Raw genomic sequence first — 24227 nt, 5'->3', positions numbered from 1 at the left:
TTGATTTATTCTTATAATTCTATTGTATATACTCAAACTAAAATCTGTATCTCCCCTTGTTATACTAAGAATTATAAATACAACTGCTAAATACCATAGGCATCACTGAAGGGTTTTGCTTTGTACGCCAAATAACAGTCTCTTTTATGACTTTTTCTTTTAAATCTTTCTAATTTACTAGGTAATTCTATAAAACCTCTGCAAGAAACTGGCTGCAAGATTAATAACATATTTAATTTGGCAGACTAAACAGAAATATTGCATAAAAACTCACAGAGTTGAAGGGGCAAATACGGCTTATTCTGACCATCAATGTGGTCAACGGTGATTCTATGTCTGTTAACCTCCTCCTGCAAGGTACTGTCATGCAAATCTCTACAAACACACATAACATCTAGTCAATTCTCTTGTCCTTCCTTCAAATACTATAAAAATAAGTCCCAATATTCCCTTTGGAAAGCTGGCTTCACTTCTCATCTCTAGTCAATTGTTAATGGATGCTTCTCCACCATTCATGGATTCACAGGGACAACCGCTCACAAGGACACAGTGTTTAAACTCAGTTCTACCTAGAGAAAGAGTATTTCCCCAGGTAACACATCTGGGGTGGAACTTCCACAGCAGAAGCTATGAATATGAAGTTGAAGGCCTACGGGTGGTGGAAAAACAAAACCTGTACTTACGCCCAGGCGCTGGACAATCTCCCTGATGTCTTCAGCACAGCTGTCCACTGAGGACAGAAGGATGCATTCTCCTCGTTCATAAAACACCTTGATGCTCATTAACCCAGATGTCCACCCGATGACATCCCTGCAGGAACAGTTAAAGACCACGTTCTTGGAATCCTTCTCGATCAGCATTATGAACTCATTAGAAACCCCAAGGAGACACTCGATGTCCGCAGACTGGCCAAAGTCTCTCGCCACAACGTGCCACATGATGGCTCCTACGCTGAACAGATGGGCATCCTTCCTGGGCTTCACCTTCTCCTTCTTCTTGGCGCCCAGAGTGATGAAGCTGAATTTTGCGGAGGTATCCACGGTGGCAGTTGTGACAAAGTTCTCCGCCAGGTCCTTCAAGTACTCCTGCCTCGTCCGAGTGGCCATCGCTCGAAACTTCTCCGATTTGTGGGCTGCGTTTTCTGCGTTGATGACTTTCGCTAAAAGGAAGTCCCGAAATACTGCTGACTTGGGGAAAGTTACACCTTTGGGAATTGGTGGACCAAATGGTGGCACATCTTTCGACCTAGAAACTCCAACGCTGAGGGAGGAAAAAGAGAAACAAGCTGAACTGCGATGCCATAACAGTGACCTTCAGAAATGTAACTGCTGACCACACTTTCAACTGAAGCCATATACTTCACAGCCTCTTCTTTTCCACACCTCTGGATATCAAGTTGTTCTTTGTTTTTAAGCAAAACTTTCAAATTTAGTAGGTGCACGGGAGGGGAGTTATAGGCTGAGTAGCCTCCCTTCAAGATTTGTATGCTGAAGTCCAAAACCCCAGTAACTGGGAAAGTGGCTGTGTTTGCAGACTGGGTCTTTGAAGAGATAGTTAAGTCAAAATGAGATCACAACAGTGGGCCCTAATCCAATCTAACTAGTGTCCTTATAAAATGAAACATGAACACACAGAAAGATAACCAGAGATGCAGACACACAGAAGAGAGACCATGTGAACACACAGCAGGAAGATGACCATCTGCAAGGCACAAGAAAGGCCTCATGGAGAACTAAGCCTGCCAACACCATGACCTCGGACTTGCAGCCTCCAGAACTGAGAGAAATGAATGTCTGCCATATAACCTACCAGTTCTTTGGTTTGCACCATGACTGTGCAAGCTGACTAAGGCAAGGGCAATGGATGTGTAGCCAGGTTGGCGCTCTTTAAATTCTGTGGCTGATCACCACTGAGAGGCAGTGACCCTCCAACAGCTGATAGTGAGATCCGCTCTGCTGGCCAGCTACTGGGCACAGTGACCATCCTCATAGAGCCAAAATTTTTGAATATCCCTTTTTTTAAGGAAACGCTCACTTGATCACATTTTGGAAGTCTAAATGAAGATTTTATGGAAATAAAGTTTTACGATATTTCAAACATAGAGTGATAGCAATCATCTTAATATGGCAAAACCAATAATGTTCCCTTGTATTAGACAGAAGCTTTCACTGTCTCAAATCTGTTTTGGAATAAGAGTGAATTAATAAATTAGCAGATGAAAGACTGGAGTGAGTGAAAGAATAAACCCCCCCACCCCAGCATCTACTCCCCAACTACTGAGCAGCTTCTGCAGACCAAGAATGAGAACCAACCCCAATCTGCTCAGGCTGATATTTTCTGTGTTGAGATAAACAAAGGAAGTCATCTATGCTTCACTTTCTTCACTGTAGAAAATCCTGGAAGAAATGAGTTAAGAAATGAAAACAGGTGTGAAATCTTCTTCTGGGATGTAGCCGGTGGGACTTTAAAGAGACTTTAAATAGTCCCCAGGGATCTCCCACCTTTGCCGTAACCTGCACACCCTTTAGCAGAGTTAATTGTCTCTGGGAAGATGAGCTAGAAGACAGTCCGGGCAGGCTCAGCTAGTATGAAAGGACAGGGAAGGACTGCCTGTCTTTGGGACAGATGAGCAAACTCTGTCCTGTGTGTGCACTCAGTCATGTTCGCCTCTGTGTGACCCCATGGACTGTAGCCTGCCAGGCTCCTCTGTTCATGGGATTTTCCAGGCAAGAATATTGGAGTGTCTTGCCATTTCCTCCTCCAGGGGATCGTCCCGACTCAGGGATCGAACCCACGTCTCCTGCATTGGCAGGCAGGTTCCTTACCACTGAGCCACATGGGAAGCCCATGAATGTTTATGAGGCACTTTTAAAACCTTGAAGCACGCCGCTGCTTTACACTTGAGCCTCATTAGTAAATGATAACTTAGCAATAACATGTGGTTTCTCAAAAGGCAATGACCCTGTCTTTGGACCATTCCTATACATTATCTTTTACCACAGAAAACATAACGCAAGCCACTTTGTTTATAAGCAAGATCTATATCAAAGGCATCCCTGCTCCCCAGTAATCTAATTAAACCCAGGAAGCTCTAAAGAAATAAAAATGAAAAGGTATTACTTATCTTTTAAGATTTTTTTGTGCTAATCAACCACCTCATGATAGAAGAATAAACTAAAAATAGAAAGTAATTAAAAATACCCAATTTGACCTAAAAATAGCAGCAGATAAAATAACACCAAATACAAGAACGCCCTAGGCTCATGTTTCCAATCCATTAGGGAAGTTCATTTAAGATGATTCTTTATAATTACCATTCATGGGGGAGATCCCAGAAGAATAAGTGAAATGAGCATGTTTGCACTAACGTTATTGGATTTAGACATATCGTCCCTGGTGGCTCAGATGGTAAAGAATCTGTCTGCAATGCAGGAGACGTAGGTTCAATCCCTGTGTTGGGAAGATCCCCTAGAGGAGAGCATGGCTTCCCACTCCAGTATTCTTGCCTGGAGAATCCCCGTGGACAGAGGAGCCTGGCGGGCTACAGTCCATGGGTTCACAAAGAGTTGGACATGACTGAGCAACTAAGCGCATATCCTTTATACAGGCTAGATGTCTTTCTTTTTTTTTTTTTTTCAAATATCACTTTTAAAAATAAAAAGTCGTTCTGAGCATTCAGGCTAGGGGTTGTAAACCAAGGTGTAAACCAGAATCATCATAGCAGAACCATGCGGATGGAGAGGGCATTAGGGGCTGGGGGCAAGGAGGCAAGCTGGCAGCACCTAACACACAGGCCAGCATCCTTGCCCCCAGGAGGGTACGACCACAGTCCACAGGCCCCTCCACCTCTCGCACACACCCAGGCCTGGTCCCCACCCAGGCCCAGCAGGCAGCTCAAGTGTGGCCACTGCTTCAGCATGAGCACCAGGGATGCTAACACGTGTCGTGCATAATTCCTGCTATTCATTCTTCTTAACTACACGCTGAAGTCAATACTGTTATCCTTAGTTTTCAGAGAAGGAATTGAAGGGCCCCCAAAATAAGGACTTCTCTATAGCTCAGATGGCAAAGAATCTGCCTGCAACGCAGGAGACCTGCGTTTGATCCCTGGGTGAGGAAGATCCCCTGGAGAAGGCAATGGCAACCCACTCCAGTGTTCTTGCCTGGAGAATCCCATGGACAGAGGAGCCTGGTGTGCTACAGTCCATGGGGTCGCAAAGAGTTAGACACGACTAAGCGACTAACACACAAAAATAAGCTAAGTTGTAGACACGGCAGGAGAACTGGATCCTCACTCAGGTGAGAGACCCGCTCTTTTAACAACACCCCACTAGACAGGCGCTTCCATGACATCTGCTTCCTGAGGAAGAGCAGGGGTGGGGGAAAGGCAGGCCCCGTCAGACCATCCTGGGATTCCTGGGCACCTGGCTGGCCTTTCGAAAGTACCAAAGCATCAAACTCCCATCTTGAGAGCCCCAGAGATGTGGGTGTTTCCAAGACCTTGGACAAGAAGAGATATTGCACCACCACCATATGTTTCTTTCAGGGAAGCACTGACGTGGCCCCATCATCCACCTCTGGGGCTGCCATCAACCAAGCAATGGCGTGGCAGGGCTGGATGACGTCCTGAATATTGAGGAAAGGTGTCACCTACACTCCTGAGCTGCTAGGAATCTCACTGTTTCAAAGTGGGAAGAAGGCAATTACTTCCTACAGAAAGTACCTGAGTGATGACTATGGGAAATGTAATTAGGGAGAAAGAAAAAAGCATAATTAGGGGCTGAGAAAGAATAATTGGAAAACAAAGATATTTAGGGAAAAGAGGACCTGTTGGAACAACTCTGGGAGCATGGAGCGCCAGGGGCGGCTGACTCACCTGTAACACACGTTTTCGGTACATGGATTATGCACTTTGACGATGACGAAGACGTGTTGAAAGTGGGACCGGATGCTTTTCGGAGTAAAAGGAAGTGCTCCGGGCTCTTGGAAGACAATGGTCACGATGTCATTTCCTATATGTCTTTTCCGCAGGAGCTGCAGTCAGGGAAGTGAACACACACACACAGAGTTACAGACAAAGTTTTCTGTAAAAACAAGATATGTAAATATATACAATGCACTCAGCTTTCAATTTCAAGGAGTTTGTTTTAGAAAAGCAGAGTTGTTCTTAGGAAGTTTGGGTTCCTTGATGTGGCCACAATGAAAGACCAATGAAGAGAAAAGCCTCAATATTTAAGTTCATCTTTTACTGTAAAATGTAACTGTCATTCTCCCTTTTTCATCTTTATCACTTTTTTAAACCTGAAATAATAGCCCATTAGAGCTAAAATCACTCTAAGGAGATTTGTAGGTTAAGCTCGCCAACTTAAAGGCAGGAAATGGCATGGCAACCAAGGGAAGGTACGGTGGTTCCAAGTCCTCCACTTGTCCATCAGGGGCCTAGCTGTGTCCGTGCTTCCACAGACACGTGCATTTCTGCAACAAAAATACAGAAGGCTGGGGGCTTCCCTGCTGGCTCCGTGGTAAAGAATCTGCCTGCCAATGCAGGAGACACAGGTTCCATCCCTGATCCGGGAGACCCCACATGCTGTATAACAGCTAAGCCCACGTGCCACAGGCATTGAGCCTGTGCTCCAGAGGCCGGGAGCCACAACTACTGAGCCCGCCGGCCGCAACTGCAGCAGCTCATGCGCCCAAGAGAAGCCGTCTCGATGAGAAGCCCGTGTGCTGCAACTAGAGAGTGGGCCCCACTCGCCACAACTAGAGGAGAGCCTGTGCAGCAACGCAGACCCTGCTCAGCCAGAAATACATATATAAAAATTTACAAACAATACAGAAGGCTGTTATTTTGGTGCCTAATATTTGCAAACTGATTAACCGAAATCTGGCCTTTTATAAAAATGTATGTTGGAAACACAGAATCCACCGGATTAAGAGCTGGAAAGCCCAATGAATGACATATGCAGCAGAAGAGACAGAACCCCATAGCGGTAACACTGAACACTTTTACTTGAGATGTTCCTTCTGCCAAGAACACCCCCTTCACCCCAAGTCTCTCCTAGATCACTCAGGTCCGAGCTACCACAACACCAGGAAAAATGTTCTTGGCAACACTGCGCATGCCCTGCACCCACACTCCAAGCCCAAGGCAACAACATTAGCTGTCTTGTCCTCTTTCAGTCTTGGCTTACTTCTCCTATATCAAGTCATAATCATCAGGAGGGCAGGAGACGTGTCTGACTGAGTTCTTGTCTCCTGGGTTCTAATGGCCTGCCTGGGACACAGCAGACACCCCCTACCCAATGGGAATAAACAAATGATACAAATACACAATCACAGCCACGCAATACTGCACAATAAGGCACTGAACGCCTCCGAATCCATGCCGATAAACCCATACACCCCATAAGCTGATGCACCTAAAGCCACTAGGATCTGTGCTCACAGAGTCTGTGATCCTCGGTTTTCATAGAGACAGTAATCCTTACATGAGGCGGTGATGTCATTGCAGGAACAGGGTAATCTCAGGTAGTAAATCTCTCTTTACGAGCAATAACAAAGGCAACAAGCTTGTGTTCAAATTTATTTGGCACCTACAGAACATACTTCACTGTAAAGAGCATTAAGTTCGACTTTTAAAACCTTTTAAACTCAGATACAAAAAGGATTTCATTGTCAGGCCCCTGACTTGTGCTTTAGCATGATAAAAGTCCTGGAAAAGTGGGAACGAAATGTCCATTCTTCCAGAATTCACTGCTTGCCAGTTAAATTGCTGATTCATATGCTGGAAAATTCCTATTTAAATCCTGATGGTTAAAGTTACAAACACACGAAAATCGTTTTGCTGCCCAAGTGAAGTTTTGAAAGATATATTAATACCCATTAATGAGCCATCTGTTGTTTCAAATATGTTTGCTGGATATTTAAGTATGAGGTGCCACTTCAGAAGCATGTAAAAAAATCAGTAGCAAACTAGTCATATATTCACTGTGTTATTTACCCATTCAATTGTGGACACAGATGTTAGCTACAATAAACATTTCATGGAAAGAAAAGAAAGGAAGGCAGGGACATATATCTAAAACAAGCACCATGGGACTCCCTGGCAGTCCAGTGGTTAGGACTCTGCGTTTCCACTGCAGGGGGCTCAGGTTTGATCCCTGGTCGTAAAATTAAGAACCCACATGCTAAGTGGTGCAGCCCAAAAAAAAAAAAAAATAGAATAAATAAAATGAGGACTTCTCTGGTGGTCCATTGGCTAAGAATCCGCCTTGCAATGCAGGGGACATGGGTTTCATCCCTGGTTGGGGAACTAAGATCCCACATGCCACAGAGCAACTAAGCCCACGTACCACAGCTAGAAGGAGTTCAAGCACCCCAACAAAAGGTCCCGAAAGACGCAATGATGAATCCTCATGCTGCGACAAGTCCTCGCACCACAAGTAAGACCCGAGATAGTCAAATAAGTAAGGAAACAAATGAACATTTTAAAACTTATTAAAGTAAAAAACTAAAACCACCACCACGAGAAGCTGAAAATGGTACAAGGCTAAGATATTCTTCCCTCGTCTCCCCAATAACTGTAACATATGATTTACATGTACTGTAATAGGACAAGAAAACTCAGGAACAAATGAAAAGTTTAAAAAAATAAACAAAAATATCTCACAATGTGTTCAGTGTACTTGCTGAGCACGGATACAGTGGCTTATGCTGTACTTTCTTCGAAACACAGGGATTCTCAGACGGGTGAGAAGATAGGGCTCATGGTGGCCAAGGCCACACGGGGGGGACTCTGGGCCCCTCTTCCCCAGTGAACACCCTCCTGGCTAATCTTGCGGGGTGGTCTGGCGCTTTACTTAGTGAACTGTAGGTAGCTATTCCTACCCATTTCTCTCCCCTCTGAAGGAAGATGTTGGGTCCAATCCCATACTTCACTTCGGGAAGCACAATATTTAAAGCCCAAGTTAAAGGAAAATTTAAAGCTAGTTATTTTGATAATGTGCCAGTCTGCTTTTGTCTCTTTTTAAACATATTCTTTTGCTTCATAAAATGGGCTGTGCTCAGATGCTCAGAGTCCGGGTCTGACTCTTTACGAGCCCATGGACTGTAGCCCGCCAGGCTCCTCTGTCCACGGGGTTCTCCTAGGAAGAACACTGGAGTAGGCTGCCATGTCCTTCTCCAGGGGATCTTCCTGACCCAGGGATAGAACCCTCACCTCTTACATCTCCTGCAATGGTAGACAGATTTGTTACCACTAAAAATGTATTCTCTTGCTTTGTAAAATGGGCTAGAAATATTTTTAAAATTCTGGTTAATCTACCCATGGTCACAGAATGCATTTTGTAAAAAAAAGTGGGGGTGGGGAACATGGAGATTCATTAAGAGGAGGAAAATAACAGCTCAAGCTCTTTGTAGAGAATAGCCCAAGAAAACGAACACCTGGCCCATTAACAGGATACCTGAATCTCTTCAGAGACTAAAGTAATACATCTGGCAAGTTCTCAGAAACATTAGTCACTGTCGGACATTAATTAGCCTAAGCAATTCTTGGGCTTCCTATATAAAGGTAAGGGTTCTCTTTAGTAGTTAGTTATATCCTGTTGTAATTGGTCAATGAAACTCTGTAGAATGGACTCCGGAAGTGGAAGGGGAAGGGCGTGGCAGCCTACATAGACCACAGTGGTCCAGACAGGAGGGCAAGTTGCTAGACACTTAGAGGTCCCTGGCACTATTTCAGGAATTAAGGAATGATGGCGTCTTCTAGGTCTTTCTAGACATAAGAAGCTCCTAACACTTGCTTGGCGCCAAGACTGCCAACTCAGTGTCTTCAACTGAAAAAGTGAGTTAATAAATATTATATTAGATTTACATAGTCAGTTCTGCTAAATTCCCAACACTGGATTCAAGCTGTGAGGCAGGAATAAGCTCTTGTTATGACAAGGGAAGTGAAAATGTGATTCTTCACCCAATTCTATGATGAAAAAGCATACAGATACTACAGAAATAGCAACCTGTGGGTTTAAATTTTCAATTCCTTGAATGAATTTCAGAGTTTCACAGGTCCAGTTTTAACTTGGTGCAACAACCAGAAGCAAGTGAAAACAAACAATCTCTAGGCAGTCTCGTATGCATCAAAAATGGCATAAAGTTGAACCTGGTTAGATCTACGAGCCTCTATGCAAATAGGTTCATTTGTTACATTCTTTTTTAAAAAACCTAGCAAGATAGGAAAACAAAAAACAAAACACGTTACACCTAATTTTGGAAGAAAGGGGAGAAGAGGCTACACATACATAAGAAAGAGAAAGTAGGTGAGATGTCAGTGATGCGAAAGCTTAATTTGAGACTGGAGAAGGCAGATCTCCAGAGAGAGTTTCTTGTCTTAAAAAGCAAACAGGTGAAAATGAGCATGATTTCAAAGAGAAAACTGCATTGTTTAATGATTACAAGTTCTGAAATTCAAAGAGATGAGTGCAGAAGGGAGCAAAATATGAAATGTATTCCCACTCAAAGAAACAATCATAAACTCTGGATCTCAGTCCTTCAGGTGTCATCGGAAAGTCCGGCAGGCTGAGCAGGGCTGACAAAGACTGATCTGGCCTGATCCTTCCCACAGTCTGACTGGTCACAACCCCTGTTCTAGAGAGCCACCTGTTGCTAGTCGCTGCAGTAGGCACCTTCTGTTTGCTAACTTTGCTTAGAAAGTGTCTGCCCCTGGGACTTCCCTGGAAGTCCAGTGGCTAAGACTCCGCATTTCCAGTGCAGTTGGGGGTGAGGGGAAGTTTCACCCCTGGTTGGGAACTAGATTCCACATGCTGCAACCAGAGATCTCACATGCTGCAATGAAACTGAAGATTCCTCATGCTGCAACTTAGACCCAGTGCCACCAAATAATTTTTATAGAAGTGTCTCCTCTTTACATGCAGGGCTAGCTTCTCCTCCTTCAGAGACTTCCCCTAATTTTGCACAATGCACACAAAACACACACAACACACACGCATGCAAACAAAACACTGCACCACCCATAGACTCTACACTCAGAGAAGCATGTACCAGTGCTTAGAATGCCCCTTTTGTTTTTAAGAGACATCTATAGAGCTTCCTGTATAATGAAACGGAAAAAGTGAACATGAAATAGTAGTCTGAGTAATAAGAAAGAGAGTGAAAACCCACACACGTTACCATATAAATACAGAGGATCTATACTTAAAGAAGGAAAACCTTGCCTCTTCACTCCCATAAAAAAGTGACCACAATTAACCACTCTGATCTCAGATCAGCAAGAAGATACCAAATTTAATAGCCATTTCAAAGATGCATTTGCTGATTCACCATATAACGAATGTAAAAATATTATATACAATATTTTACCAACAACGAGAATAAATGTACAATAATTTGTACAATAAATGTACAAACCAGTGAAGCATTTCCATTTTGGAAATGGAGAAACAAACCATGAACGTGGATTTTTAATGATTCAATAACAAAGTGAAGATAAGAAATGATTATGAAGATACAAGTATTTCTCTTCTGAAAATGAGTAGTGCCAGCCCCTTTTTAAAGCACTAATTCTTACTGTATAAGTATATATCCCTTTTTCTGGCCTGGGAATAATGCTAATCATGAAAAGCTGAATGAGCACCTTACGCTTCCAAAACAGTCTAGACAACTATTTATAGGTGAATGCAAGAGCAGTCAGGACCTGCTTGTACAGAACTTAATGCAGTGGAGTCCTCTAAGATCTGAATGGTTCCTCAGCTTCCCTGGTGGCTCAGACGGTAAAGACATCTGCCTGCAATGCAGGAGCCCTGGGTTTCGAAGATCCCCGGAGGAGGAAATGGCAACTCATTCTAGCATTCTTGCCTGGAGAATGCCATGGACAGAGGAGCCTGGTGGGCTGCAGACCATGGGGTCACGAAAGAGCAGGACACGACCGAGTGACTGACACTCTCATTTCACTCCCTCAGCAGTAGCAATGAGGAACTTAGAAGTATGTACACAAACCTTTTAAGGCAGGGGCTGACCACGTGCCTAAATTATATGGTGAAGGGGTTCCAGCCTAAGAAGCTCTGTCGCTATTACTTCTGTAGATGTCAAGTCCATCCTTAGAAAAAGACCAGGATTCTTCAGATGGAATCTCAGAAACCCAGGGGTTTGGCCTTTTTCCCTAGGGTCCTCCATGGAGCTCAGATACCCCTTCCAAGCAGAGCAGTTCTAACATTACAAAGCATTTAAAAAAAAAAAAAAGGAGGTTTACTCTGTGCCAGGACCATGCTACCTTTATGCTTTATATACTTAGCTTGAAGAAAAAGGTGTCTCTGCCAAAGTGAAGTCTGAAGTTAACTTGTGGGGATCTTTCCACTGATAACACCCCAGGATAGCTTAACTATGGTTTGTCTATAGGACAAGTGGGAGAGGAACAAGCCCAGGGGAGACAGCCCTGGGAAAAGCGGACTGCCTGCCAAACAGACGTGGGGGACTTCACTGAAGAGGGAAAACATTCAAGAATCGGCTTCCTCATCACTCCCAAGGTCTGGCAAGGTTTTCTTTGTAAGAGTCAGACATTCCAAAGATTAAACTCTTCTGCAATTGTGGTGAACTCTCTAAATACTTTTTACTACATCTTGGAATAAGCTTTCAGCTTGATTTATTATAAGAACAAACATAAGAAATTCTATGTGATGTAGACACGTCTGGACCAGTTAAATAGTCACAGATATCATGGTGTTAATGAGGCCGACGTCAGAGGCACAATTCACGTACAGACAGTAAACTGTGCTAAGCTGTGGCCTCAAAGAGCATTCATGAGCCCAGATGGTCATTTTAGACACTTCTGCCCTTGGTATTAACACAATCCGTGGGCACGGGTTGGGTGGGTGAGAGATACGGCAAAGCAGCACAACCCACAAGAAATCTGAAAAGTCCATGTTCCAAGACTGCACAGAGCCATCACTGATCTATGACCAGAATATTCTGATGACAACTCACAATTAGCAAAATATTAAGTATCAAAGTTAAAAGAGTTTTCTGAAATTGTTGATAAATTAGTCCCTTGTTTTCTTAGCTATTCAGGCCTTAGCTCTTCATAATAAATCTTTAGGACTGGAACAGGAAGATGAAATGCAAATTAAGTCATCTAAAATACTTGTCCTCTATATCTCATAAGTTATAAATTGTAATAACCCCCAAAATTTATTGAGCACACTGTGTGCCAGGCACTATTTTAAGTGCTTTATACATATTAACTCCTCTGATTCTATCAACTAGGAAACGTTCATTAATTCATCCCACAAATGGTAACTGATGGCTCTCTGCATTCTGGGCATGCCCCTGTATGCATACAATACTCAGGAAAGAGAAGAAGTAAAAGTCTCTGTCTTCAGCAATAAAAGAAAATAAAGCATAGAAAATTTTGCCCAAGGTCACAAAGATAGTAGCTAGGAAATGTGGTTCTAGAATTCCTGCTCTTAAGAACTATATTTTTCTGCTGAAGCTTTTTTCCAACCTAGAAGGAGGAAGCCTCACAGAAAGCCCTAGAATCACAGAATTCTAACACCAAGAGAAAGATGTTATGTATCATTTTGTGCAGATATACTCATGTGTGTCAAACCTCCTCATGTCCAAACCTTTGGAAGGCAGCACAAAAATACAGCATCCTTTCTGTTTGAGCCTGGGTATGGACTCCTTCCTTCTCAGCATAAGGTTCCAAGCACCCACGACTGGCCACCTAGACCACACCCTCATTATACGCTGCTGCTGCTGCTAAGTCACTTCAGTCGTGTCCGACTCTGTGCCACCCCACGGACAGCAGCCCACCAGGTTCCTCCGTCCACAGGATTCTCCAGGCAAGAACACTGGAGTGGGCTGCCATTTCCTTCTCCATCCTCAGTATATAATTATCACATTTCTTGAGTGACTAAGGATCTTTGTCAAGGCCACAAGACAAGTGACTGGCCACGGTTAAGTTCAGAATGCAAGTCCAGTGATTTTTATCCCACACCCTACATTCTCATCCTTTTTATGTGATTACCTATGTTGAGTATGTAAATTTTCCAATGAACCACATATAAGATCATACATATTCCATATATATAAGAGCAACTGAAAAAAGCAAAACAGGTTTTTTTTAACAATTCTCTAACTCTAATCTATCAGCATAACTTATTCAATGCCATGGATTCTCACTCCAGTTAAAAAAGAAAATGAAAATGGAACCAAATAAGTCTTTAGGCTATAGAGTGTGTGATGTACTGTCTCAATGCAAGGGATTTTTTTTTTTTTTTTAAATCTCCCATTTGGGAAGCTGAAAGCACTCATGTATCCCACTCCCCATCCCCTGTGCTTCCATTCACATTTTTGTGTGTAGGGATAGTTTCAGTGAAAGAAAGTCAGGTATAAAGAACTCATAAAACCACCATTTTAATTACAGTTCAATAAAAAGGGGGTAGAAGAATCTAGTATTGAGTTCTGATAAGAGCAAAGTGAAATGAGCTTTGAAATTCCAGAGGTTGCCATCTGAGAAACAATGGGGTGGATTCAGTGTGGAGTCCACCAGGGAATCCTCGGTGGTCCCGTGGTTAATACAGAGAAGTGGGTTGGATCCTTGATCGGGGAACTAAGGTCCCACATGCAATGGGGCAATTAAGCCCACAGGCCATAACTACTGAGCCTGCATGCCACAACTAGAGATTCAGCGCGCCACAACAAAAGGTCAAGAGTACTCTAAGTAGGACACAGCCAAGTCAATAAATAATTTTTTTAAAAAAGTGACTCAGGTAATAAGGGAGCTGGCAGGACCTTAGGATTCAAATGCTCCATAAGGCACTCGTTCTATTTCTACTAATGTGCTGACAGGTTCTCTGGGTCTGAGTTAAGCCCTATGACATTTCTGAGCAGCAACTCGCCCCGAATTTAATTACTGGATGATTCGTAAGTATCTGCAGGACAACTACATGGTCTAAATTGAGCTTCTTAATATCTAGTGAGTCCACATGGCATTCCAAATAAATGTTTTAAGAGCTGGAAATCCCTTAGTTTACAATATATGTATATAAATTCATACATGTGATCTAGGGATTATAACTCCATCTCATAAAAAACATAGACATGTGATCAAAAGATAGATCCTCTGAAGGTAGTGGGCAGAGCTCGGATTACTAGAAAACCCTGTAGAATATACAAGATGGACAAGAGGCTGAGGTCAAGTGTTAGGAAGAAAAAACCCATCTAGCAGTTACTGCAAGAAGATGAATCAACAGAGGAGCTGCAGCCCTGAACAGGACAAATGAGTCTGGGGCCCCGGGACCTCCTTCTCTTCCTGGCTGTGGGATCTAAGGTGGCTCTTGCCACTTGGGGACAGGACAAGTAGCCTCTTCGGAAAGAAGCATCCTTTGACTACCTTCATGGAATTTCATGAGCACCCAGCAAACATGTAAAAAAGAAAGGCAAGTTCTCTGCAACAATTAAGTTTCATTCATTTGACAAACACTCACTGAACAACTACTATGTAGTCTTTGGTGCTTTAATTTAGAGCAAAGGAGTGTGGTTAAGTAACATCTAGGAAAACGAAGTTTTCTTAGACATGAAAACAAACTTTGCTTTAACTCTGGGTTTGCCCCCCAAAATAATCAAACTCCTAAAATTAAAGAATGCCACAAGTGAGTTATAACATACTTTCTTACAATAACTTATCTACCCACATGCAGAAACCAAAGTTCAGGTTACATCTGTTGCCTTTTTTGTGATTTGTAATTAATACAGCTGACACTGGTTCTCATTAAGGTTTTGCTTGGGAAGCAATCCAGGTGAGTGTGGGAGAGCATTTAAATTTTGTAAGAAAAAAGTGCAATGAAACTTGTGCGGTAATAATCACTTTAAAGCCCAAACGTTTCCCAATGATAAGAGTCAAAGATTATTAATGCCATTTAAGGAAAAAAAGAAAAAAACCCTAGCAATTCTTTGCAAACTGGATACACTAATACCATCAAAGAGCTGGCCCTGGAGCTGGCACGTGCGGTGGAAGTAGCGGGGAGGCCGTACCTGCTGCCGGTTGTTCGGCGTGTGGGGGAGCATGGTGCACACGTGGAACATGAGCTCGTAGTCTTTGTACGTCGTGTACAGCGAGTGCGTTCCCGTAGAATCCGCTGAAAACAAAGATTAATTACAACAAGTCAGGCCACTGCAGATTAGCAATTCAACACTTAGAAGGTCATTATCACAAAAGGCCATCCAACTGAAAAGAACAGACGGCCCAACTACAAAGGAGCAGTGTCTCGGTGGCGGCCCTGCTGCCCTCACGCCAGGCAGTTTCTCCCACTTTCCAGCCCATGGCCGCTGCCTGGGTTTTCTTCATTTGCTCTCACACGTGCTTTTGACTGAACACATGGTTTCCCCTCTTGTATCTTCTGCATTCTTGCCTTCCCAGGGCTGATGACCCAGATGGGAGAGATGCTTCTGCCACGAGCGGTACAGGTGATGAGAAGAGGAGGAGGTATGGTCTGGTGCAGGTCTGGGTGCAATTATTAGATGGGGCTGAGCTAGCCAGAAGTTGCCCTTGCCCCATAGCGTGCACGCGTGTGTGTGTGTGTGTGTGTGTGTGTGTGTGTGTGTGTGTGTGTGTGTGTGTGTGTGTTTACAGTCAATTCTTAGTTATTCCTGGGCACTTGACCCTCCAGCGTGTGTGTGTGTGTGTGTGTGTGTGTGTGTGTGTTTACAGTCAATTCTTAGTTATTCCTGGGCACTTGACCCTCCAGCGTGTGTGTGTGTGTGTGTGTGTGTGTGTGTGTTTACAGTCAATTCTTAGTTATTCCTGGGCACTTGACCCTCCAGAACTCAGAGAAATGAAACAGGATTGACTTCGTATGGAAATGAGGACAAAAGATATTAAGGACTTCTCTACCGAATGATGGAACTAATTTTCTTTTCTTCTCAACAGGCAATGCGACGATGCAGTCCCATGATTAAGACCAAGGAGAATGAATGAGATCTCTTGCTGTATATTACGCACTGACACATGTTAAAAAACTATGACATCTGAATCCCTGTTAATCATACAGCTATTCATCTTTTCAAAAGCAGAATGATTCTTTGCAAATTCAAGACCCATCTGTATCATCAACAGATTACCTCACTGAGAATTTCAGACACCAAGCCAACACGGAGACTATAACACATTTAAGTAATGATTTTAGGGTGGGGTTTTGAACCACCTTGCATCTGGATAAAGATAAAAAGATAAACAGAAATTAAGAGGTAAGCAATTCTGTCTTTCTGAATCCTTGACCTATATCTATTTTTCCACATTTTAAAGAACAAGGAACAATACCATTCAATATTATTTAAAATGAAGTTTATTCCACTGGGCTTATTAGGAAAACTCTAAATAGTTACCTAGGGCTAACTTTTAAAATCTGAAATTAAAAATTTTTTACTTTAAAAACATTATAACAATCTTCATGAGCATTTATTATTTTCTTTCTAAAGCCTGTAATTTTTTTGTATTTCCAGCATTTATATCCGATTCAGAAATAGTCTTGAAAATCCTCTAGAAAAAAAATATACAGTCTTGCACTGAAAAGGTAGTCATAGAAGGCAATTTCATGAGTAAGGGGAGTATGTAGAATCTTTATCTATGGATATTGGCAGATCAACTTGCAGACGGTCAGAGTATATTCATCTAATAAGCTGTATACTATCTAGGCACCAAATAAAGACATTTTCTCTTTTAACTATTCATTAGATGCATATTTGTTATTTTTCCATAGGACTTTTTAGGGAGTAATCCTTCATTTCAACTGTCTTATCTTGGGATCCTGACTGTGAAAGTGGCTTTGGAAGTGGGCAGCCTAGTCAGGAAAGAACGATGACTGTTCTTTCCATGAAGAAATAATAGTGAAGGTCAGAGGATGAACTAACCCTGCAGGTTCAAGGACTCCCATTACAACACTTACTCCGATGTTTAAAATTCAGTAAGAGAAATGCTGACAGATGCTTAAGAGTCTGGTCAGTGGGCTTCAGATGCAGGAAATTGCAACGAAAAAAGAAAAGTGCAATTCTGAGGGGGAGAGGGAGAAACACTTTCAGAAATGTGGTCATAGCTTGTCTATCCCAAGCCTATACTAAAGGATGAATTTCAGAAATTAAGCATTTTTAAACTTTTCATCTCAACTATCAGTATGGCAATGGAAAAGGTAAACTCACAAGCTTGGTGGGGTTTGCTGCAAATATTTCTACTAAAAAAGAGATACGGGGCCATCTATGGCAGTCTTTGGTTTTATCATTCTCTGCACCTAACCAAAGAAAGAGGCCACAGCCTGGGGTCTGTACTCTACAGGTCAGCAAAGCAACTTAGCAGCTCATGGCCCTTCTGTGCCTACCCCAAGAGAGAAATGGCTCATTTTAAAGCTGGAAGGGACATCTCAACTACTCTAGCCCCAACACTCTGAATTTTCTTTGTGAAGAAAATATGGCCCAGATTTCACCAAGGTCCTGCAGCAGGCAGAATTAAAACTGAAACAGTGGGGGACTTCCCTGGTGGTCCAGTGGTTAGGTCCACCTTCCAATGCAGGGGACATGGGTTCAATCCCTGGTTGGAGAACTCAGATCCCACATGCCTCTGGGCAGCTAAGGCCACTGGCTACAACGGCAGGTGCCCACATTCCAACCCCACACGCGACAACTAAGACCCAACACAGACAAACATAAATAAACGTTAAAAAGTTAAACACAATTCTCCTGAACTTAAGATTTTCTTGCCCACTGTGTAAAAAGCATAACTTTCATCTGACCATTCTATGAAACACAATTCTTAGAAAGTTCCTCTAAACTGAAGATGTGCCATGATTTCTTTGTCACTCACAGAATGCCTTGGTCATAAAAATATGAATCAACATGTCAAAATTTTGTTCTTATTTCCTTGAGCTAACATGATTAGCATGACATCTATAATGCATTAAATAAAAACTCAAAGCTGATGTCAATTCTGTACATAGAAAAAAAAAGTATTTGCACTATCTACATTGTAGCGTTATAGAATGTATACATCAGGGGCTTTTAAAATGTCCCCTCATCCCTCCCACAGCAGAAGGACAGCAGACATGCAGGGCAGCAATGAGCCCATGTTGGTGCTCATTCTTCAGGAAGGCGTCCCTAAGGGCAGCACGCTAGCACGGCCAGCGGTTGTATGGTAGTCTGTAGGTAAGGGGAGTTTGGCAGAGAAAAAAGAAAGAAAATTCAGAAAAGGCCTCAGTGACCTTTCTCAAAACAAGTGGACACTCACAACAGGTATCACGTATTATTTTCTACCCTTTAATTTCTGAGCCATGAGCAATGCACATTCAACTTAATAGTCAAGCTCCAACCTTGGCCAAATCTGTGGAAGACACACAGGGCCTGTCTGTGAGTCAACTTTTCTGCAGATCTTGTGATCTATCCTCTAAGTGTCACTTTCAAAAACGGAAAAGCAAATACTGCATGTTAACACGTATATATGGAATCTAGAAAAACAGTACTGATGAATCTACTTGCCGGGACGGAACGGCGACACAGATGTAGAGAATGGACTTGTTGACACAGTTGGGAGGAGAGGGGAGGAGGAGAGGAGGAATCGGTAAAGTCGCGTTGTCACATACATACAGTGATGTGTGGTAAAGAATCTGCCTGCCAAGCAGGAAACTCAGGTGCAGTCCCTGGGTCGGGAAGATCACCTGGAGGAGGAAGTGGCAACCCACTCCAGTATTCTTGCCTGGAGAATCCCATGGGCAGAGGAGCCTGGCGGGCTACAGTCCATGGACTCAAAAGCGAGTCAGAAACAACTGAGGCAGCAGAGCACACGTGTAAAACAGATAGCTAGAGGGAAGCTGTTCACAGCACAGGAAGCTCAACCTGTACTCTGTGATGACCTGGAAAGGTGGCATGGGAGGGGGGCTCAAGAGGCAGGGAGGCTCAACATACGTATACTTATGGCTGATCACACTGTTGTATGGCAGAAATCAACACAACACTGTAAAGCAGTTATCTTCCAGGAAAACTTTTTTTTTTTTAATTAAAAAAGAAAAGAAAAGATTGAAACCCCAGAACTGATGATAAGCTAGACACGGGAAGAGCAGCACCCCTCTGTTGTAGGTAAGTATCACTGAAGGTCGCAAGGTGAGCAGACCTGGGGCCACAGGGCCTTGGTTTCAAGCCTGGCTGATGCTGCCCCGGGACAGGTTCCCACTGACCCCTCCTAGAGGAATGGATGCCCTTGCAGATGCATCTTTTACTCACTCTTCAGTAAAAGGGCAAGCAAATCGTTGCTTGACAATAAGTAGAATTTTCCCAAATACACAAAATTACCCTACCTGCTATTTTCAGGTGTGTTGAGAGCAACTAAGTAACAACACAGATACAAAGGTTGAATATTTAGAATTTATGAGGACCATAAGAACAGGATTACCGAAATGAAGGAGCAAGACAAATTCACACATAGGAGGGAACGCACAGGTGCCCCACTTGAGAGAACCTGACTAAGGTCCTTGGAAAACAGGATGTGTTAGCTTTTTAATCAGAGCTTCAGCTTCCCAGGTAATACCATGAAAAAGGCTATAAACAAGATAAGGCTGCAAGCATGGATGTGGAAATATTCAGAGTACTCAGAAATGAATGCAAGGTTTGGTCAAGCTGCAGTGGGACAGAGTGGAACAGAGAGGTGAGGTGAAAAGAAAAAAGAACATACTAAAAGATTCTTCACAGAATCCTGGGGGATCTCTGCTCTTGTTACAAAGGAAGAAGAATTGACCTTTTGAGATTATGTGGGACACAATGCCCTTGAGAAGTGTGCTTTTGTTGCTCATCTGAGTGCATGGGTGTGCTCAGTCGTTCAGTCGTGTCTGACTCTTTGCAACCCCATGGACTGTCGCCCACCCTGCTCCTCTGTCCATGGAATTCTCCAGGCAAGAATACTAGAGTCGGTAGCCACTCCCTTCTCCAGGGGATCTTCCTGACCCAGGGATCGAACCCGGGTCTCCTGCACTGCAGGCAGATTCTTTACCACCTAAGCCACCAAGGAAGCCCTCTGCTCATCTGAGGAACTCGCAACTCCATCCCCAGTGAGCTGGCTCAGCCGCTGCTGGGGTCAGGACCACTCAGATGTCTGCGGTGTGCCTGCCCTTGGGGAATTAGATCTGTGCAGACGCCCAAGTCTGAAGCTTACTTTTGTTGTCCAGCTGGGCTCGGTATTTACTAAACCCTTTCAGCCGCACTCTCTGGCCCAGCAGATCCAGGAACTCTTCAAAAGCTGGCCCTGCCGTCTCGTTGTTGTACATCTCCTCTTCGGTGCTCTGGCCGGCCTTGCAGTACAGGATCCCGATCTTGTGCTGAAAGCTCAGCTGAAATGGGGGAGAAAGGAAAATCACTGGGCAGAAAGCATCAGACGAGCACACACGAAACTAACACAGTATTGTAAATCAACTATGTCGTCAGTCGCTCAGTCATGTCCAACTCTTTGTGACCCCATGAACTGTAGCCCGCCAGGCTCCTCCGTCCATGGGACTTTTCAGGCAAGAATACTGGAGTGGGTACCATTCCCTTCTCCAGGGGATCGTCCCAACCCACGGAATGAACCCGGGTCTCCCGCACTGCAGGCAGATTCTTTACCATCTGAGCCACCGGGGAAGCCCATGCTCCGATATAAAACACAAAGCAAATTTAAAAAATTAAAAAGCATCACACAAGCTAACTTCCAGTAAAATTAAAATTATAGGAGCTGAGAATTCTGTTCATAGGAAAGCATGCCAGGACAATTTCCAGAAGCTAAAAAAAGTAATCAACTATCATTCTGCAAAACCCTACAAAAATCATAACAAACCCAGAGACCTGAAAATAACAGCTGGAGAAATGTCAGACAACCTAAGAAATACAGTGAATGGCCTTGCCTACATGGGAGTTTGCAGGTTTCCAAAACAGACAGCTAGGTTCAAACATTTATTTAAAAATAGAGCTGTGGAAATATCTTATACCCTCTATATAGTAAATAGCATTATCTTCGAAGTTAGAACGGAAAAAAGCTGTATATTTTCAGACGTTTTCCCTGTCTGGTTCTTAATGCTTTTTTGTTGTCGTTATTTGAACATTCATGGAAATATGAAAGACTGTAATGAAAAAAACAAATCAAATTAAGGTCTGGGGAGGAAAGACTCCCACTGAAAATTGTGATCCATGTATATTGATAGAATAATGTCTTATTTCCATAAAAGTAACTCTGGCTGAGCCATTACAGTCATTTCTATATTTTTGACTATCTTGAAAACATTTGCTAAATATACAATAGACCATAAAGAGCTTTAATAGCAACTGAAGGGTTCCTGCTATAATTCCGTCTCTCTGTCCATCCATGCCATGATGGAAGGTACCACACTACTTCCTCCTAAGGCAGGGGAGACCTTTACAGCTTTACAGCTTTTTTATTTTCCCTCAAGAGGAACTACCCGTCAATCACAAAAGCAGGGCACTTCATCCTACTAGCAGCAATCTGAGCCTCGAAGGCTGACGGATTATCAACCCTGCCCAATTCCCTAAAGGCATCCGTCCATAACATCGTTCACTTTTATTACCAAACTGTAAAACAGAGCCTTTAATCAAAACTCAGAGCTGACTGTATCAGTGAAATAAGGCAAAATGGTGCTAATTTCTCTTGAGTAGCAAAGTGATGACAGCAGTCTCCTCCGAGTGACCTATGACACTTACAGTCCAAGAAAGGGAGGGACCCGCCTGTCATGCATCTCGGTGGGGATGCTGGGGAAGCTCAGAGCCGAGCAGGCAGAAGCGCCAGTACTCACGCTGTACCCTGACTAAGAGCTACGGGGCGGGAGGAGCCGAAGAGACATCGATTCCCTGCTCACCATCTGCAGGCAAGGCTCCTGGGGCTCGGGGGGAGGGAGGGGGGGATAGCACACAGGCCTGATGTTCCCGTCTGAGCCCAAATCACCCAAATCACACCATGAGATGCTGGGTTTAAGCTATTTGTATTATGAATCGTGCTGATTCCGTGGTGGCTCAGACAGTGAAGAATCTGCCTGTATTGCAGGAGATGTGGGTTCAATCCCTGGGTCGGGGAGATCCCCTGGAGAGGGAATGGCTCCCCACTCCAGTATTCTTGCCTGGAGAATCCCATGGACAGAGGAGCCTGGCAGCGAGTCAGACATGACTGAGCGACTAACATTTACTTACTAGGTCTTTAGTAACATCAAGACAAAAAAAAATTTCCATGCACCCAGGATCTGAGGAATAAACCTTTCTGATCAACTCAAGTACCGAAACAAATGCTGTCCCACATCTGCAGCTTGTCCCAGGGTGCTGCACCATTCCCAGCAGCAGTATGGAAGTACTCATATCTCCCTGTTGGAATTCTACTCAAATCTAAAGGCCCAGTCACAACACCACCTCCTTCAGAGGTTACTTCCTCTTTTCCCAGAACATACTGCATTTCTGCCTCTTCAAACCCACCACGGCCACATTCTGCCTTGCAAGGGCCTTTGTGCTCTCTGTCACAGTGATCTCCCCAAGGGGAAGGACCAGATCTTAGCTTCTTGATTCTCCTGATGCATGCTGTTCACTGCCATCAGTAAACCTGATGCTTTGCACACAGTAAACAACAATAAATCTCAGGTCAGGGAAAGGCCCAGTGTGAGCTCTTTAAACCCTGGGGACAGACTTCCCTCGTGGCCCAGTGGCTAAGACTCTATACTCTCAACACAGAGGGCCTGGGTTTGACCCCTGCTCAGGGAGCCAGATCCCACATGCCACATCACAGACCCATATTCTGCGACTAAGACCAGGCACAGCTAAGTAAACAAATGAAATAAGTAAATTTAAAAACAACAACTACAAAAACCCTGGGGAAAGACCCCAGTGATCTCTAATAGTCATGAATCACATCTGCTCCTGCTGGCTGGGACATACCAGACCTCGATGAAAATAATGCAAGTCACAGACTTCCCTGGTGGTCTAGCGATTAAGAATCCACCCACCAATGCAGAGTACAGGGGTTCAGTCCCTAGTCTGGGAACTACCATTCCACATGCTGCAGAGCAACTAAGCCTTTGAGCCACAACTACTGAGCCTGCGCTCTAGAGCTTGCAAGCCACAGCCACCGAGCCCACAGACGGTACCTACTGAAGCCCTTGCTCCTGGAGTGAGCAGTCCTCACACCACAGCCAGAGAGTAGTCCCTGCTGGCCACAGCCAGAGAAAACCCGTGTAGCAACGGAGACCCAACACAGCCAAAAATAAATAAAATCTTCAAAAAAAACAATGCCAGTCACAACTCAGCAGGAGGTGCATTTCTTAATAATAAAGGCATCTTAACTAGTAATAGAGGCACATTCGGGAAAAACTGGAGAGAAAATGCTTTAAGGCATTAAAAATAAATAATCTTAAAAGGAAGATGGATGGGAAAACTCCGAAACATTCAGGACCATGGACACCAAGCGTCACGGGCTTCAGTCTCATACAGGATACACACCCCTTGCTCATCGAGCTTGAGCAGTTGCTCGGAGACCTTGGGTGAGCTGGAGGCTTGCCTCAGGCACTGGATGCTGAGCTCAGGAATGACGTATTCCAGAACTTCTTTGAGCGGGAGCCCACGTGCAGTCCCATGCCTGGCGGTAGAGGGTATGGCATCTTCCAAAATTGCTCCTCTCAGCGTTGTCAGCTGTGGGGCAAAATAGCACAGTTCAGTTAACCTTGACTCTTTAAAGCATCATGTTTCAATTGCCTCAAAAAAAAGGAGGAAGAAAGAGAAGGCTCTTTTCTGAGTACAAGAGATGACATTTCTCAGTCTGAAGAAGCAGATTAAGGCTTCATCAGTCAGTCTTTACACAGAGGTACACAGAAGTCAGGAAGGAGCTGGATGGGGCTGACATAACCAGATGTGCCCGAGGCGCCAGGAGGAGGAGGCAATGCCTGCCCAGGGAGATATAAAGACACACCCGCCACAGTCAGAGCCAACAGTACCAACGGGCCAGGAGCCACAGGGCCGGGCCAGTCTCGGCCACCTCCTCCGTCCTCCCCTCTCCTTTCTCCCACGGTCCATCATCTTCTTTTCTTCTGCTCTTCTTGTTCTGTTTGCTTTTTGTTTCTTTTTGCATTTTTCCTTTTTATTTGTTTTCTTATTTTTTTCTCTCTTCTACTCTTCATATTCTTCTATTTAACTTCCCACTGCTGACAATTCCGGAGGCTGGGCGG

At 43.8% G+C, this 24227-nt stretch overlaps 1 protein-coding gene across 10 annotated transcripts in view; it reads right to left on the bottom strand.

The window, feature by feature from the left end:
- SIPA1L2 (signal induced proliferation associated 1 like 2) overlaps positions 1 to 24227 on the bottom strand; it is a 231930-nt gene that overhangs the window by 64939 nt on the left and 142764 nt on the right. For all 10 annotated transcript variants that reach the window (XM_043925427.1, XM_043925426.1, XM_043925431.1 and 7 more), the window contains 5 exons: positions 23506 to 23694; positions 20198 to 20372; positions 15046 to 15149; positions 4877 to 5034; positions 684 to 1260 (listed from right to left, as the gene is read on the bottom strand). In XM_043925427.1, coding sequence (XP_043781362.1) covers positions 684 to 1260; positions 4877 to 5034; positions 15046 to 15149; positions 20198 to 20372; positions 23506 to 23694 — 1203 coding nt within the window. The remainder of the gene's footprint in view (positions 1 to 683; positions 1261 to 4876; positions 5035 to 15045; positions 15150 to 20197; positions 20373 to 23505; positions 23695 to 24227) is intronic.

The sequence above is a fragment of the Cervus elaphus genome, chromosome 15, assembly GCF_910594005.1.
Source record: "Cervus elaphus chromosome 15, mCerEla1.1, whole genome shotgun sequence".
NCBI lineage: Eukaryota > Metazoa > Chordata > Mammalia > Artiodactyla > Cervidae > Cervus > Cervus elaphus.
Note: the sequence above shows the minus strand (reverse complement) of the source record. Positions and strands in the feature narration are given on the sequence as shown.